The sequence below is a fragment of the Eurosta solidaginis genome, chromosome 4, assembly GCF_040869045.1.
Source record: "Eurosta solidaginis isolate ZX-2024a chromosome 4, ASM4086904v1, whole genome shotgun sequence".
In the NCBI taxonomy this organism is placed as follows: domain Eukaryota; kingdom Metazoa; phylum Arthropoda; class Insecta; order Diptera; family Tephritidae; genus Eurosta; species Eurosta solidaginis.
The window spans coordinates 149281903-149300593 of record NC_090322.1 but is presented as its reverse complement, the minus strand read 5'-3'; the positions used below and the strand labels follow the sequence as shown (position 1 = coordinate 149300593).

Genomic DNA, 18691 nt, shown 5'->3' with positions numbered 1-18691 from the left:
CGGTAATGCGACAGGGCTCTCTTACTTCCTCTGCCCAGTACCCTTCTCCACTCTTCTACTACGTTTTCAGTTGTATGCTTTTCGAACACGGAGTTCATTGAATCAGCACTACTCTTGCTCCCCGGGTCCGACGCATCGCTTAATGCGTTTTTGTCGTTTTTTGCTTGTGACGCAGTCCTCCCATTATCACAGTCCTTATTAGGATTAGATAATGAGTCGTTCATCTTCGTCGTATGACCACCTGCCCGACAGGGCGGGCTCAGCGGTTCAGTAATATGTACTGGGAAAAAAACCGTCCTCCACAGCAGCGCCCCTTACTGTGGTAATGCCATCAATACTTTCGAGTGGTCCGGTATCGGGAAGGCTTCGTTCGAATTAATCCCCTGGCTGCAAATCGTCCAATAGGCACGGTCCGAATAACGCCGTGAATTAGGGGGTTTGCAGTTCTTGGGCACTCATCTCAGATCGCTATTTGAAATGAACGAAATCGGACTATAACCACGCCCACTTTTTCGATATCGAAAATTTCGAAAAACGGAAAAATGTGATAATTGATTACCAAAGACGTATTAAGCGATGAAACTTGGTAGATGGGTTGGCCTTATGACGCAGAATAGAAAATTAGTAAAATCTTGACCAAGGGGCGTGGTACCGCCCACTTTTTAGAAAAAAATTGTTTAAAAGTCAAATTTTAACAAAAAACTGAATATCTTTACAGTATATGAGTAAATTATGTCAGCCTTCAACTCCAGTAATGATATGGTGGAACAAAATACAAAAATAAAAGAAATTTTCAAAATGGGCGTGGCTTCGCCTTTTTACATTTAGTTTGTCTAGAATACTTTTAATGCCATAAGTCGAACAAAAATTTACCAATCCTTGGGAAATTTGGTAGGGGTTGAAATCGGTTGAAGCCACGCCCATTTTTTATACACAGTCGACCGTCTGTCCTTCCGCTCGGCCGTTAACACGATAGCTTGAGCAAAAATCGATATATCTTTACTTAACTTAGTCCACGTACATATCTGAACTCACTTTATCTTGGTATAAAAAATGGCCGAAATGCGACTATAACCACGCCCTCTTTTTCGATATCGAAAATTACGAAAAATGAAAAAATGCCATAATTCTATACCAAATACGAAAAAAGGGATGAAACATGGTAATTTGATTGGTTTATTGACGCAAAATATAACAGAAGAAAACTTTGTAAAATGGGTGTGACACCTACCATATTAAGTAGAAGAAAATGAAAAAGTTCTGCAGGGCGAAATCAAAAGCCCTCGTGGTATTACATATATAAATAAATTAGCGGTACCCGTCAGATGAGGTTCTGGGTCACCCTGGTCCAAGTTTTGGTCGATATCTCGAAAACGCCTTCACATATACAACTAAGGGCCACTCCCTTTTAAAACCCTCATTAATACCTTTAATTTGATACACATATCGTACAAACGCATTACAGAGTCACACCTGATCACCTTTATGGCGTTATCTCGAAAAGGCGTCCACCTATTGAACTAAGGCCCTCTCCCTTTTAACACCTTTCATTTGATATCCATATCGTACAAACACATTCTAGAGTCACCCCTGGTCCACCTTTATGGCGATATCTCGAAAAGTCGTCCACCTATAGAACTAAGGCCCAATCCCTTTTTAAATACTCATTAACACCTTTCACTTGATTCCCATATCGTACAAACACATTCCTGAGTCACCCCTGGTCCACCTTTATGGCGATATCCCGAAATGGCGTCCACCTATAGAACTATGGCCCACTCCCTTTTAAAATACTCTTTAATACCTTCCATTTGATACCCATGTCATACAAACACATTCCAGGGTTACCCTAAGTTCATTTTCCTACATGGTGATTTTCCCTTATTTTGTCTCCAAAGCTCTCAGCTGAGTATGTAGTGTTCGGTTACACCCGAACTTAGCCTTTCTTACTTGTTTTTCAATTACTTTCGCAATTCCTTTAGGGAATGGAATGGGAAATTCGAAAGTACTTTTTCCATTCCTTGTAATGTATTTGGAAAGTTTTCAATTACATTTGCATTTCCTTTCGATAGGATAGGATAGGTTAGGTGGTAGCTTCCCTGATAAGGATAGCTCACTTGGACAACACGAAGGTCCGTTGTGATACCACATACACCAAAAATAACGGTGACCTAGATCCAGCTACTTAGAGAATCGTTGGGTAGCAACGATAAAGCTCCGAATGATACCGATCTCAACTTTGGATATATCCTCGGGAGATCCAAGTGAGTCGCGACCGAAGTACTTTCGCCTAATTCTGGCAAAAGCTGGACAATCAAGCATAAAGTGATTTGGTGATTCCACCTCATCATCCTCCATACAGCTGCAGCAGGATGGAGTTTCCAGTATATTGAGACGTACCGCATGGATACCCATGGGACAGTGCCCTGTCAAAACCCCAATGACCATTGATAGGTGAGCCTTAGTGAACCCAATTATTTCAGCAGACCTTCTGCCATCCACTTTCGGCCAGAAAGATCTTGCTACCCTGCAAGACGTGGTATCCGCCCAACGTTTGCTGAGCTGATTCGAGGCCCAGCTATGGAGGAGCAATCCACAGGTGGCCAGCGGGATCCCGAAGTCCCTACAGCCATCTTCATCCGGTTCAGTTGTACCGATGCGGGCTAAGAGATCCGCTTGACAGTTACCCGGGATATCACTATGGCCCGGGACCCAGATAATCTTAATTGTAAAATAATTCGATGCAATCGCAAGCGAGGTCAGGCACTCCCAGACCACCCTCGATCGCACTGTAGTTGAGCTCAAGGCCTTGATAGCCGATTGGCTATCAGAGTAGATGTTAAATTCCCTAACCGTGGTAGCACTGGATAGCATTCCATCCACCGCATCCTTAATCGCAGCAATTTCCGCTTGGAATACACTGCAGTGATCAGCCAACTTAAACTTGCGGCTTAAATTTAGCTCTTGACAAAAGACCCCCCCACCAACCTTTCCATCCAGCTTTGACCCATCCGTGAACAAGTTAACCGGTCCCATGCCCCAGATAATTCCTCTTCCCCAATCCTCTCTCTCTGGAATAACTGGGGTGAAGGTTGTATAGGGAGCTGTTATCGGCATACAGTAGTCCGTTCTGTCCGGGATGAAGTCGAAACTGGTAAGAAGGCTAGAGTGTCCGCGGTCAGAAAGTCTATATCCCATATCACGAAGCCTGACCAACGACCTTGCCGCGGCCGCCTTTCCCGCAATATCTACTGGGTATATGTTCAGCATGACGTTCAGTGCCAAGGTAGGCGTTGTTCCGAGAGCGCCACTGATACCGATCAGCGCCGTCCGTTGCACTGACACTAACATTTTGGAGGTGCTCGCCGTGTCCAGTGCTTTCCACCAGACCAGCACCCCATATAGCAGAATCGGTTTGACCACCATCTCATAAAGCCAGTGTACTATTCTTGGCGAGAGTCCCCATCTCTTTCCGATAGCTCCTCTGCAGCAGTACAAGGCAATGGCGGCCTTCCTGGCCCGATCTTCCGCATTGGGTCTCCAGGACAGTTTCTTGTCCAAAACAATCCCCAAATATTTAACCCTATCAGAAAGTACCAACGGTACCCCTGCAATCGAGGGAGTTCTGAAATCGGGCACCTTATATCCTTTCGATAGTACTGGGGCAGAAATTACATTTGAGCAACGTATTTTTTTTCAATTACAAACAAAAATTTTTTGTACTTGAGCCTCAAAAAACGAAATTACTTTTCGTATTTTTTTTTCTGAGGAATTGAAATGTAATCAATTCCTTTGCTGTGAAGGAAAGGAATTTATTACTTTTTCCAATTACTGAGGAATGTAATGTAATTGAATTTACCCAGGGCCTGTATTACGTGATCGAAACTTATTTTTTAAATCACAATAGCTCTTGAAAAGTGGATCGGATTAATGGAATATTTGAACTAGGGACAAATAGTACTCGTTAGATCCATTCTTTATTATAATTAAAAAAAAAGTTTGAAAGTTGCATAGTTATTGCTTGAGTTAAAATGGTTTTCAGTCACTGATCGTAACACATAATACGGGACCTGCTCTGCAATTGACAAACGTGTATGTTTTGTCAACATGTTCTGAGCAAACGTACGGATATTTAAGAAGGCTATATCCCCTTGCTTTGTATACTTCAAACCACGTTTCTTCCACCAAAGCAATTTTTATTTAAAATAACTATGAAAGTATTTTCGTCGTATCCGTTAATATTAAAACCATTAAAATTAGAAAAATTCGTAAGCTTGTTTTTGGTAAAATTGTCATTGTCCCCGCAAAATTCAAGTGGCTAACGTCACACTAAAAGGAACTACTTCCATTTTTTGTATCACGGTCTATTGCAGTTTTGAATTTATATTTGACAACAGTGAGGTGACTGCCAAGGTGCGCTCACTACAATCTCTAACTTTTTCACTTTTTTATCCAGACTAGAGAAAGCAGAGCTTACAACGGGTTTATTTAAGCTAATGGCATTCACATTAACAGGATGTTATCATGGGAAAAATCAAGCAGTATTAAAACTACTGCGAAAGCAATCCGGAAATTACCAGCAAGCTGTTTCGAAATTATCCCAAAACCGTCCCGCAAAAAATACAGAAATAAATCGGTGATATAAGATAATAACATCCTGAGATAAACTGAAAAAAAAAAAACTGAATAGATCTCGAAATATTCCTTAAATTATCATATGAACTATACCTATCCGTCTTTGAGATGCCAAATACACTGGTATACAGCCATAATGCACCAGAGACGCCATTATGAAATTCCTATGTAAAATCACCCCCTGATTTGGAAAATCAAGGTTATTTTTAATTCTATGGTAACGTTTTTGAGATATTTATGAATAACGGCTTTTTCAAAAAAAAAAAAAAAAAATTGGGTCCACTTAATCATATATGTATATCTCAAGAACGAATTGAGCAATTCCAAAACGGTTTGAAGCTTTTAAAAGGTAAAAAACTTTCTATAAACTGTGCATACAATACTTTTTGCTAGGCCTTGCAGATTCAAAGATATCGAACAATCATTACGGATTTTTTCCATTTTTTTTTGTGAAAATATAAAAAAATGTGTACTTTGCGGAAGGATCTCGAAAACTTTTTATTTTTTTGCAGATTTGTTTTTTTCTCTCTAAGCTCTGTTTTATGACAAAAAAATGAGCTTTCATTCAACAAAATTGATGAACTAATACAAAAGTTATAAGCATTCAAGTAAATATATTTATTTTTTTATTTATTTATTTGAACTTATTTGTACAAGTAAGACTATGTATTTTAGATAGTATATCAATCAGATCTTACAACTACAAATTACATATAAAAACGAGTTTTCTTGAAGAATAAAAGGTAAAGAAGATAATAACATTTAAAAAAGAAAATCTATTAATTTTTATTTGTACTTTGTGTGAAAGGAGCATCTTTGGCCCATTAGTTGAATAATCAATGATAGAATTATATAATTTAAAGTAAGTTGATAGAATTATATAATTAAGATAAGTTATGGATTAAGGAAGGATATTACTGCTAGTTTGAAACATCTGGCTTTTCTAATTGCTTTCGTCTTGGAGTGTAGTGAGTTCCAAAGACGGATTGTACTGACAAAGAACATTCTGAAGGATGTCACGTACTTAAAGTTCAGGATCAATAGATTCAGAGTCCGAGTAGACTGACACAAAGTTAGTTTATTAAATTAGTAAGGCGGATATTGAAAATGTAGTAGTTTGTGTAAGAAACATAAATTTCTTTTCTCATCATGGCCAGATGAAGCAGTATATTTCAGGTGCACCATTTGAAAGGATCGCCATGGATGTCGCAGGTCCATTTCCTACTAGCAACCGCGGAAACAAATACGTACTGGTGGTTATGGATTATTTCAGTAAATGGCCAGAGGTATACCCAATCCCAAACCAGGAAGCGGAAACAGTAGCAGAAGTGGTTACAAACGATTGGGTTGCAAGGTATGGTGTACCAATGGAGTTACATTCTGACCAAGGCAGGAATTTTGAATCAGCTATGTTCCAAGAAATGTGTAAGAAGTTGGGCATTCGAAAAACACGGACAACTGCATTGCATCCTCAATCCGATGGTACGGTGGAACGTTTCAATAGAACATTGGAGGAGCATTTAAGGAAAGTAGTAGACAAGTACCATAAGGAGTGGGATACACACATATCATTATTCTTGATGGCTTACCGATCGGCAGTGCATGAGACAACGGGCCAAACTCACGCAAAGGTAATTTTCGGCAATGACTTTCGACTGCCAGCTGACTTGAAGTAAGAAATCCACTGGTCTCTTGGAAGAAGAGCTGAGAGAGATACACGATCTGGTAAGGCAACGAGCAAAGATTATGAGTGACAAGATGAAAGCCAGATACGATAAAACAATTAATTCGGAAGGGTTTCAGGAAGGAGATTTGGTGCTGTTATACAACCCACAACGAAAAAAAGGTTTGTCCCCGAAATTGCAGTGTAATTGGGCATACAAACCATTGGCAAACCACGAACTAAAATGAAAGTGGTTCATCTGGAAAGGCTGGCAGCGTTTAGATCGAGAGATTTGTCTGATCGGGACGATGAGACTTAGGTGGAGGGCAGTGTGACGAATATTAGCGACACTAAGGGATACTATCATCTCTAAGCCGATGCTAAGCAGTGACTTGTACGCACATCAATAAATCAATCATTATGTACATACACGCAGGGGAGAAGAGACGCACAAACACATGCATATATCTTATCGAAGATGCTCCCAAAAGTAGGCAATTATAATTGTGCAAGCATCACATATACACGCGCATATGAGAAGCTATAAACGAAGTAATTTTATAGCTGATAACTAACTAGTAAATACTAGAAATGGAAGCGCCTAGAAGTATGCGAACGAGAAATCACAGAGTATAAAAGGCAGCAATAGTACAGGTACGACAATCAGTTTGACTTAAGACGTTATCTGGCGAGCAATAGAAGTGTTATTTTGAAAGTAGTCTAATAAAGACCATTTTGCATTATCGAATATTGGAGTTATTTATTCAACAGTTTAGTGATTCGAACGTTAGCAGAAGGTTGCAAATAAGAGGAATTCGAGTAAATTCGTTACAATATAGATTATTTGGTGGATAATATATAGATTTGGGACACTTTAAAAAAGACTAAAACCGTTGAATAAATGTTTATCATCCCCGTTCCTTCAAAGCCACCTACACTTATTTTTTTCGTTGTATCACTTGGGCCCACGTGCACAAAGAAAAATTATCTTTTTAGCTCAGATTTAACGTGACATGAGAGGTTAAACTCATACCTTTTTGACAAATTTTTTAATTGAACTCTGCGTTAAAAAGATCACTTCCCGTTCTTCAAACAGACAGTTTATTCGGCAAATAACTGCCTTATCAAATGGACGAGAAATTAACTTATTACCCGACTGACCGATAGTCGACAAAAAGATTGTTTAAATATTAAATACTACATATAAGACAAGACCCACTTGGTTCGTTTATTCGGCAAATAACTGCCTTATCAAATGGACGAGAAATTATCTTATACCTGACTGGATCCGATAGTCGACAAAAAGATTGTTTAAATATAAAATACTACATATAAGACAAGACCCACTTTGGTTCAAACCCGAAAACCGTGACAAGGGTGAAAATTAATTAATTACAATACTATAGGTAATATACCTAGGTATTATTTACCTAAATATGTGACTCCATTCAACAGACCCTTGTCGATCAGAGTCAATTTCAGATCACATTCAGCACTTGGCAGGATAAACGACATCACGGAGGTCTCGACTATTGTTGCCGCAGCCGCGGGAAATGCACATAATATTAACAGAATATTAAATTTACCAAAGCCTGCCATTTCAATGGCGGTTTCAAAATCCGCGGGCCCATATTTTTCGTGGAGCTCTGGTTGTATTTCGGAGCTGCTTGAGATTTGTGTTGGCGTCCGATTTAATTTCTGGTCATTATCAATGCCTTCGGCTGAAGAAATATTTTGGTAACAATTGGATTTCATAGTAGCGCATTTTAATTATGTAAGGAATAAATTCTCTGTACGTGGTACGTATTTACCGAGTGTTTTATCTGATGTTATTCCTTCAATAGCCATTATTTGAGTATGTAAATATGGTAAAAAGTATATATGTATATCATTTAATTATATTTTATGTGGATATTGTTGGTGTTTACTTATTACACTTAACAAATTTACTTATTGGCGCACTTTACAATTTTCTTTGCAATGAAATTTCGCACATGTCGTTTTCCAATGAGTTTTCTAACTGAAATGTTCCCATTTCTTTATAACATCTTTTCTGTTTGTTTGAACTATGATTACTTACCCTTTTTTCAGTGCAGTATTTATGTCTGTATTTACTTAATTTAAAACATCATCAAGATTAGCATTAGCGTTTATCTGATTGATATCATTCAAATGATGATAAAATTTCCAAGGCTCTCAATATCATTGTGAAATGATATGAACATTCTAGTTACCGGTAAAGAAAATAACAAGCAATTTGTATACCCTTTCGTGGTCCATCTACCACCTGAATAGATACTTGTTTACAATAATGTAGTGTGTTGTATATAAAAAATAAATAAATGTAAGGCGCGATAACCTCCGAAGAAATCTAAGGCCGAGCTTCTCTTCCAATTTGCGTCGTGCTCCTCTTGATTTTCCCTACAAATTGGCCGGACGGGACCTACATGTTTTATGCCGACTCCGAACGGCATCTGCAAGGCAGATGAGTTTCCACTGAGAGCTTTTCATGGCAGAAATACACAAGGAGCGCTTGCCAAACACTGCCGAGGGGCGACCTCGCTTAGAAAAATTTTCTTCTAATTGAAAAACCTTATTTCTAAAATTTTGACGTTGCTTTGCCCGGGGTGTGAACCTAGCGCATACTGTGTGGTAGGCGGAGCACGCTACCATTATACCACGGTGGCCGCCAGTGTGTGTTGTATATAATTTGTATAAAAAGAGAGAGCGAAAGGTTATATCTCTTGGTAAAGAAATTTGTCACTTACGCCCTTATTCAACTGTAAATGGTAATATTCTGACCAAATAACTTTACCGAAAATGTAATCACTTTTGATTACTGTAATTCTGGCTAACATGGTTACACCGTCAAAAACGAAAATTGGGCAATAGAGAATAAAATGAAAATATAAATGTAATTGTATGTTAAAGGTGCTAAGGTTAGGGTGACCATGCGTCCCGGAAATCTGGGACATGTCCAGGATTTTGATGAAATGTTCCGCTGTTCCGGATATTTCCGGTCATGGTGGAATCACCAGATGTAGTAAATAAAAAAAGACAAACGGTGTACGCTATCTGAAACGGTAGGGATGTATTTTCAACGGCCAGAAGAGGGTAACATTTTTACTCGCTTTGAAAAAATTGGAGTAGGAAAATAAATACCTTACTACGAAAGCTATTACAGAAACTGTTTTTTCAGCATATCAGTGCCACCTAACGCCTTGCAAAAGGGGATACACAGGACCAGTGCGAGCTTATATTACTTTTGACATCGAATAAAAATAAAAAACTTAAACTGTGATGAGCAGCAAAATTCAATAATTCGTCTAAAGTAAACTGATCTGAACTTCAACTGCTCTTGAAGCTTTCATCGAAAAACCGGACATAAAAGGGAGAGAGAGTTGAAAAATCCATTGTTTTTTCCAACCCCTCTGTTGATTTGTCGTTGAAAGCCGGAAGTAAAACATATGCCCTTCTAATATATCATACAAACTTAATCAGAAGATCCCCAAAAAGCTTTTGACAGTTGAATTATTGATGTATTGCTAATGTTACCAAGTTATTAGCCGTGTTTTTTTTACACGTATATACGTTTAGTTTGCGGGTAAAAAGAAACGCTTATCCTTACTTAGATAATGTTTAGGAGACCCATATAGCGGCAGTGATTAAATAACTAGCTACAGAACGGGTTGTACCGAAAAGCGGAGATACACACCTCCGTTGGCCATAGTGTATAATCTATAGCTGAATCGGTTGCGGTGAATAGTGTACACACAGCATTTGTAGAGGTAATACATAAAGGTAGTCTAGAGGTAAAACATAGAAACACATTTCAGTTGTATCTTAATATAATGCGTATTGAAATTTAGGAGTACATACTAATTTTCTGCGCAGAAGTGTAGATAAAGTTTAACGCTTAGCAGTACATATAAAGTTTAAGCGTATATGTATATAGATGTAAAAAAATCAAAGCTATTATTTGCTAAAATATGTCAGGGGGTATAATAGCAGTCGGCCTAGAACCAAAAGATGCTGATCTGACAATCGATAAATGTAACATTGCTCTTATCTTAGTGGTCTTTTAGAGCACAACAACAGTGAGTTAAAATTTTTTGTAACTATATTGTGAGGAATATTAGCAACACTAAGGGATACTATCATCTCTAAGGCGATGCTAAGCAGTGACTTGTATGCACATCAATAGATCAATCATTATGTCTACACATATGTACGTACACGCAGCGGAGAAGAGACGCACAAACACATGCAGATATCTTATCTGAAGTATGCAATTATAATTGTGGAAGTGCCGCTCACAAATACACGCGCATATGAGAAGCTATACACGTGCATCTGTAGTTATAATTTTATAGTAGTAACTAAGTAAATTCTGGAAGCGCCTAGAAGATGCAACGAGGAAATCACAGATTATATAAGGCAGCAACAGTAGAGGCGCGATAATCAGTTTGATTTAAGACGCTATCTGGCGAGCAATAGTAGTGTTATTTTGAAAGTACTTTAATAATAAAGGACATTTTGCATTATTGAATAGTGGAGTTATTTATTCAACAGTTTAGTGATTCGAACGTTAGCAGAAGATTGCAAACAAGGGAATTGCAGTAAATTCGTTAATATTTTGATATCCATTGTTTTGCGAAGTTTTTACATATGTAAATAAGGTTTATTACGGCAGTTTTGGTGTTCTAAATGCAGGAATGACAAAAACATTTCTCGAATCTTCAGTAGCGCTGCATGTCGAAAATCCTTGTTGGATATGACATGAATACAACTAGTTTGTTTTAACAAAGACCTGTTTTAATTTGTTTTGGAACTAATCAAACATACATCTATAAGGGAAGCATCAACAATATGGACGTAATAATTTAGCACAGCCTTACCTATGGAAACCAAAACCAAAGATACCCAAATGATGAATCTCTGTAATTAACTACAGTAAAGGTCGGCGGCCACCGTGGTGTGATGGTAGCGTGCTCTGCCTACCACACCGTATGCCCTGGGTTCACACCCCGGGCAAAGCAACATCAAAATTTTAGAAATAAGGTTTTTCAATTAGAAGAAAATTTTTCTAAGCGGGGTCGCCCCTCGGCAGTGTTTGGCAAGCGCTCCGGGTGTATTTCTCCCATGAAAAGCTCTCAGTGAAAACTCATCTGCCTTGCAGATGCCGTTCGGAGTCGGCATAAAATATGTAGGTCCCGTCCGTCCAATTTGTAGGGAAAAGAAAGAGGAGCACGACGCAAATTGGAAGAGAAACTCGGCCTTAGATCTCTTCGGAGGTTATCTCGCATTACATTTATTTTTATTTTTTTTTAAAGGTCCGTAGATATTTATCTACTGATTTATGTGAAAAAAATACTAAAACTACCATATTTTACTCCTGAAAAATACAAAAAAGCAACACTTTTTCGGGAACAACGTTGGTGAAAATTTTTCAGATAGCCGAATGACAGAACAAAGAAAAATTTAGAGCGAGACAACTGACGGCTTACTTTACCAGGTTATTACACCGTGGTCCAGAGTTTTACTAAATTCCAAGTAAAACGAGAAAAAATGTGGCTTGGCTTCTTTTTCTATATTTAGAAAATCGTTCAGTTCTTTTTTTCTCAATCAAGCTGATAACGCTAACTATGTACGAGTATTTTCATTACTAAATTCGCAATGGACGGACGAAAGGAATCGTTTTGATGTAGACGCACATTATGATCATGCAATTTAATTTTGCTATTTTGACGTGCCATGATTTTATCGACATTCGTCAACAGTGAGTTAAAATTTTTTGTAACTATATTGTGAGGAATATTAGCAACACTAAGGGATACTATCATCTCTAAGGCGATGCTAAGCAGTGACTTGTATGCACATCAATAGATCAATCATTATGTCTACACATATGTACGTACACGCAGCGGAGAAGAGACGCACAAACACATGCAGATATCTTATCTGAAGTATGCAATTATAATTGTGGAAGTGCCGCTCACAAATACACGCGCATATGAGAAGCTATACACGTGCATCTGTAGTTATAATTTTATAGTAGTAACTAAGTAAATTCTGGAAGCGCCTAGAAGATGCAACGAGGAAATCACAGATTATATAAGGCAGCAACAGTAGAGGCGCGATAATCAGTTTGATTTAAGACGCTATCTGGCGAGCAATAGTAGTGTTATTTTGAAAGTACTTTAATAATAAAGGACATTTTGCATTATTGAATAGTGGAGTTATTTATTCAACAGTTTAGTGATTCGAACGTTAGCAGAAGATTGCAAACAAGGGAATTGCAGTAAATTCGTTAATATTTTGATATCCATTGTTTTGCGAAGTTTTTACATATGTAAATAAGGTTTATTACGGCAGTTTTGGTGTTCTAAATGCAGGAATGACAAAAACATTTCTCGAATCTTCAGTAGCGCTGCATGTCGAAAATCCTTGTTGGATATGACATGAATACAACTAGTTTGTTTTAACAAAGACCTGTTTTAATTTGTTTTGGAACTAATCAAACATACATCTATAAGGGAAGCATCAACAATATGGACGTAATAATTTAGCACAGCCTTACCTATGGAAACCAAAACCAAAGATACCCAAATGATGAATCTCTGTAATTAACTACAGTAAAGGTCGGCGGCCACCGTGGTGTGATGGTAGCGTGCTCTGCCTACCACACCGTATGCCCTGGGTTCACACCCCGGGCAAAGCAACATCAAAATTTTAGAAATAAGGTTTTTCAATTAGAAGAAAATTTTTCTAAGCGGGGTCGCCCCTCGGCAGTGTTTGGCAAGCGCTCCGGGTGTATTTCTCCCATGAAAAGCTCTCAGTGAAAACTCATCTGCCTTGCAGATGCCGTTCGGAGTCGGCATAAAATATGTAGGTCCCGTCCGTCCAATTTGTAGGGAAAAGAAAGAGGAGCACGACGCAAATTGGAAGAGAAACTCGGCCTTAGATCTCTTCGGAGGTTATCTCGCATTACATTTATTTTTATTTTTTTTTAAAGGTCCGTAGATATTTATCTACTGATTTATGTGAAAAAAATACTAAAACTACCATATTTTACTCCTGAAAAATACAAAAAAGCAACACTTTTTCGGGAACAACGTTGGTGAAAATTTTTCAGATAGCCGAATGACAGAACAAAGAAAAATTTAGAGCGAGACAACTGACGGCTTACTTTACCAGGTTATTACACCGTGGTCCAGAGTTTTACTAAATTCCAAGTAAAACGAGAAAAAATGTGGCTTGGCTTCTTTTTCTATATTTAGAAAATCGTTCAGTTCTTTTTTTCTCAATCAAGCTGATAACGCTAACTATGTACGAGTATTTTCATTACTAAATTCGCAATGGACGGACGAAAGGAATCGTTTTGATGTAGACGCACATTATGATCATGCAATTTAATTTTGCTATTTTGACGTGCCATGATTTTATCGACATTCGTCAGACCCTATGAATGTTAAACTTGCCAAACAAATTGCTAGTTCACAGAAGTATGGGCTGAGCAGAAAAAAGTGGACAAAGATTAAACTGAAATTTTAATTTGATTTGTATTATGAAGATTTGACAGAAGCTATATATCATATGTATGTTTCTCATGACTATAGGATAATGCAAGAAGTTCTGACTGAATATCTATCAAATATTACTCCATTTATTTATAATTAATAGAAAAAGTTTTTTGTAAATTCGAAAATCTGTGCAACTATCGAAATTGCCATCTGCAGGACCCATTATGTTCACAAACCCCCCTGAGTACAAAGCTCCAAATGCTGCATTGTCGCGTTGCTCAAATGTTTCATCTCTACATATGTATATATTCGTACCCGCCAAACGGTGGAGAACTACTGCTTCACTCATTTTCAGTTCAAATAAAATATTGTTTCCCATTTTTGCCACTTACCTATATTGGTTTGTACCAAAATCCTTAAAAAATTGTTCTAAAATAATTGTTAGCGCACAAAAAAACCTTAAAGAGAAGTAATAACATAACCGGCCCATTTTTTTGGACAAATTTTATTTACACGTAAATGCATAGGTCTCTATTTAACAGATTCTTTGTTTTTTTATTTTAGTTGCTTTCAAAAAAAACATTAAATCACAAATAATGAGTCAACTTTTGTTTAAACTCACTAAATTTATTTATTTATAACAATTAATTGCAAATTTGACCCAAAATGTTTTTGTATTTCCAGATTTTAAGCTCATTTTAGATATAGCACGTCTTATACTGAACAAAAAATAAATAAATTTGCTACAAAGATATTACATTAAAATTTGTATATTGTCTTTATGCTAATTTATTTTTATATTTCTTATTTTATTTTATTATATTCACAGGGCTGTCATGGAATCCAAGTCGGTTTTGCGTTTTATCGGAATTGCAAACCAATTTTGATTTAAATTGGTGTCATAAAACCGTATTGGTTTTGGTGATTTCGAATGTAAATAAAAGCGATGCTCGAATCAGCTCTTTTGCCGTGTTGTCGGTGCACCGGCAATTTTGATGTTAATTTTTTTGGCAAAATTTTATAAAATAATTGTCTTGTGCATCTAAACAGAAATAAAGAAATTTATTGACATTAAAATGGTATCAGCAGTTGTAGCATTTATGTTATTGGAAGAAGAAAGTTGCGAGAAGGTCAAAAGCAAAATTGTGAGAGATCGCAGCAATCCATTTGAGTTGCCAGAGACAGCGTAATTAAAAATATTTCGGTAACGTTTTACAAGACGGTGCACCACCTAATTTTTATCGGAAATTACCAAAGGTGGTATCAAAAGACGCGTGTCGACCTCCGTTTTTAGAATCCGAAAGCGAAAATTTAAATTTTTATTTCTGTCAAAAGATATAAGCAAAAAGTCGGTTCAAATTTTGATGTGGTTGGTGTTTTTTGCCAGATTTGTTGTACACACACACACTAATGCAGAAAGGTGTTCTGCGCGCATTTAGTTTTGATCCCCAAACCGTTGTCGGACCCACCCAGTAATTTTTTATAAGCGCGGCTAAAGGCCGCCAACGCGGAAAGGTGTTCTATGCAAAAAAAACTTTGGATCGGGCCCCATATTTCGCACCCTCTCGGAGTCTTTTTGCGGTTTTTTGTAAATAACTTTCGACATAAATAAAATTTTTGATTTCCGTTTTCGGAATCTTAAAACGGGGGTCGAGACGCGTCTTTTGCTACCACCTTTGATAATTTTCGATAAAAATTAGGTGGTGCACCGTCTTGTAAAACATTACCAATATTTCTTAATGTGGGTTTCTAAATATTTATAGTGTATTTGCAGTTACATTGAATAACATCGCATAAACAAAGAGGCTTTCCGAATGGTATTGGACACCATTGAAAGACGCTTAACCCACTCGAAAGTTCTGCCAGTGCTGCAACTAGCTGCTACCTTACGATTTAATCTGAAGGATCCTATCAAAGATCAGTTGGCAAGGATTCTAGCATGAGTGTAGGAAGAAGCACTGTATCAACGATTTTAGATGATGTGCTTCGTGAAGCCCTTCGCAATATCTGGATGTTTCTCCATATATTCAATCAAAAGTGTTTTGCATTGAATTTTTATGCTTTCCCTATTAAGAGTGAAAATATATGTAAATTAACATTTATTCTTATAAAATAAACCTTTATTTATTTAAATTTTTAGAAAATATTCAACTGCAAGAGAAAAATACCTATGAAAAAATGAAATCCAACAGCGTTTAACTGATTGGTTTGTTTCCGATAGCAAAATCGATATTATTGAATTCTGTGACACCTAAAACCGACACTAATTCCAATTCGAACATTAAACCGATAACATTGGATTGCATGACACCAAAGTAATTTTTTTGTCGGTTTCAAATCCGATTCCGACAACATTTGGATTCCATGACAGCCCCGATTATCTTTTATTTCAACTTAGTTTATTATTATTTAAATGCAACTTGATTGCATCGGAAAATTGCACGTTTTCGATTTTAGGTCGAAATATTGCATAGGGCGTATATTACTCTACTATCTATATATTAATACGCTAACAAAATTTCCATACAATCAATTAACAGGCTGTTTCGCATAGTTAGCGTACGTAAAATCATATAAAAGTTATATGAATCGATTCGTATGGATCAGCCGCAGTGCATAGGCCTATTTTTGTTAACAAATATTACTCTATTTGTTTATAATTAATAGAAAAAGTTTTTTGTAAATTCGCACAATATCTCCAAATATCGAAATTTACTGTCGTGCAAAAAAGCGCGCCATCTGTAGGACCAAGTATGTAAGTGCTCTAAAACAGAAACCAACATATTATGAAACCCCACCGAATTAGAAATTCGAATAGCGACTACGCAGTGTTGCTCAAATGTTTCTCCTACATACATATGCGTACGTGCCAGACGGTGAAAGAATAAAACATGGTTTCCCATTGTTGCCACTTACCTATAGTGGCCTCTATCAAAATCCTAAAAAATTGTTCCAAAATAATTTGTAGCGTACAAAAAAATCTTAAATAGAATTAATTTTTGGCCGGCCCATTTTTTGTGGCAAATTTCACTTACACGTAAATACATAGGTCTTTATTTAACAGATTATTTGTTTTTTATTTTAGTCGCTTTTAAAAAAATATGAAATCAAAATAATTGAGTTAACTTTTGTTGAAACTAACTAAATTCAAAAGCACGCCTAAAAATCATATCCACACCATTAGGAATAAACTACATACAGAGTGTATGTGCCTACATGGTGATCAAAAGGAATATAAACAAAAAGGCAACTCTTAGAGACCAATTGTACAGCGAACAACGGGACATTCATATGGCTTAGCAGCTAAAGGCTTGCACTGATATGAATGTTGGAGATTCGAGTACAACGCTCGGCTCCCGAAAAGCTAGCTTATGAAGAAGTGAAATTCAGAAACATGTCCTAGTAACCATCGCCGTTTGTAAACTTACAATTTTTCTCTAATATCAATTACAAAAACCATTGTATAAAGCAATATAAGCAAAGCTCGCTAATTAAATACATATGATAACTAAATTCAATTACAAGAACCATTGTATAAAAGCAATATAAGCAAAGCTCGCTAATTAAGATTACCCATTCTTATAAATACTAGTACTTCCAAAAAATATTAGGGGGACTCATGTAACCGTATAAATGCCTTATAAAGTGTGTAAACGTATAAATTTATCTAGTGCGTAAACAAACTGTCAAATTTTGTATGAAAAATCATTTACACAATTTGTATAAATTTACGCGCACATTTCATTGTGTAAACGCGGTAAACTCAAAGGAATGCAACCTTGCAGACATTACAGCAGGCATTTTCATCAGAAATCTCCAACATCAGCAAGTAAAGGCGTTTTAGTTTTGATTTTTCACTTAATTTTGGCATTTTTTAATTTGTATAACAATCAAAAAAATTTTGTTTTGCAATAATACAGCTGATAAACAATCAAGTTTATCAAGAGTATTACTAGGTGCGTTCATATAACAGCGTGTGTAAATGGATATAATTTTACACCTTATAAGTTTATATGCTTTCATGAGTCCCCCTATTTACTAAATAAACGCTTAAAAAAATGTTGTGTGGTTTTACGCCTTAATGGTCTATTCTCTATTCTGCTGGTAGCGGAAGTATGCGGAGCTTACAAGCAGAATAACAAGTCTTTTATAATTTTCTTTACCGGTAATAAGGGTTTTGTTACCAGGCTGGAATACAGGTGTCAGGTATCTTTATCTAATCTAATCTAATATCTAATTATATATTATAAATGGCAAAGTTTGGATGTGAAGATGTTTGGATGTTTGGATGTTTGTCCAGACGTTTGTCTTTGTGACTCAATCACGCAAGAACGGCTGGACGGATTTGTGTGAAATTTGGCATGCATATAGCCAATAGTCTAGAAGGATCTACTAGCTATATATTTTTCAAAAGGGGCGTGGTCTCCGCCCCCTAGGAACAGTTATAATTTAATTATTATATTTTTTTGTCTTTGCGACTGAATCACGCCAAAACGGCTTCACGGATTTTGATGAAATTTGGGACAGAGATAATAGGCTACTGGCGAAATTTTTTTCGAACATGGAAAGGGGGAAGGGGTCCCACGACCCCTTCGAATAATTACTTTTTAACAATTTTTACACATTATAACTTTACGTATACTGACCTTCACCAATATTACAAACTCAATGGGTGAAATAAGTCGGGATCCCGACAGGGTCAATTCAGGACTTTTTCTCGACTAATACGGGATGATTTGGGGACCCTTTCGGCATTATTTCTGGATGGTTTTCGGGATTCGTACGGGATCCTGCCAGGGTTATTTCGGGACTATTTCGGGATCATTTGGGGTACCTTCCGGCATCATTTCTATATGGTTTTGTGGATCCA

General features: G+C 37.0%; 1 protein-coding gene across 4 annotated transcripts in view; it reads right to left on the bottom strand.

The window, feature by feature from the left end:
* LOC137250480 (synaptic vesicle glycoprotein 2B) overlaps positions 1-8351 on the bottom strand; it is a 79700-nt gene extending 71349 nt beyond the window's left edge. For 2 of the 4 annotated variants that reach the window (XM_067783362.1, XM_067783366.1), the window contains exons 1-2: positions 8110-8323; positions 7729-8019 (exon numbers count right to left, since the gene is read on the bottom strand). In XM_067783362.1, coding sequence (XP_067639463.1) covers positions 7729-8019; positions 8110-8146 — 328 coding nt within the window. In that variant the 5' untranslated portion in view covers positions 8147-8323. Of the gene's footprint in view, positions 1-7728 lie in introns of all 4 variants that reach the window. The other 2 variants (XM_067783363.1, XM_067783364.1) reach the window with 2 other exon arrangements.
* Positions 8352-18691: the final 10340 nt, after the last annotated feature.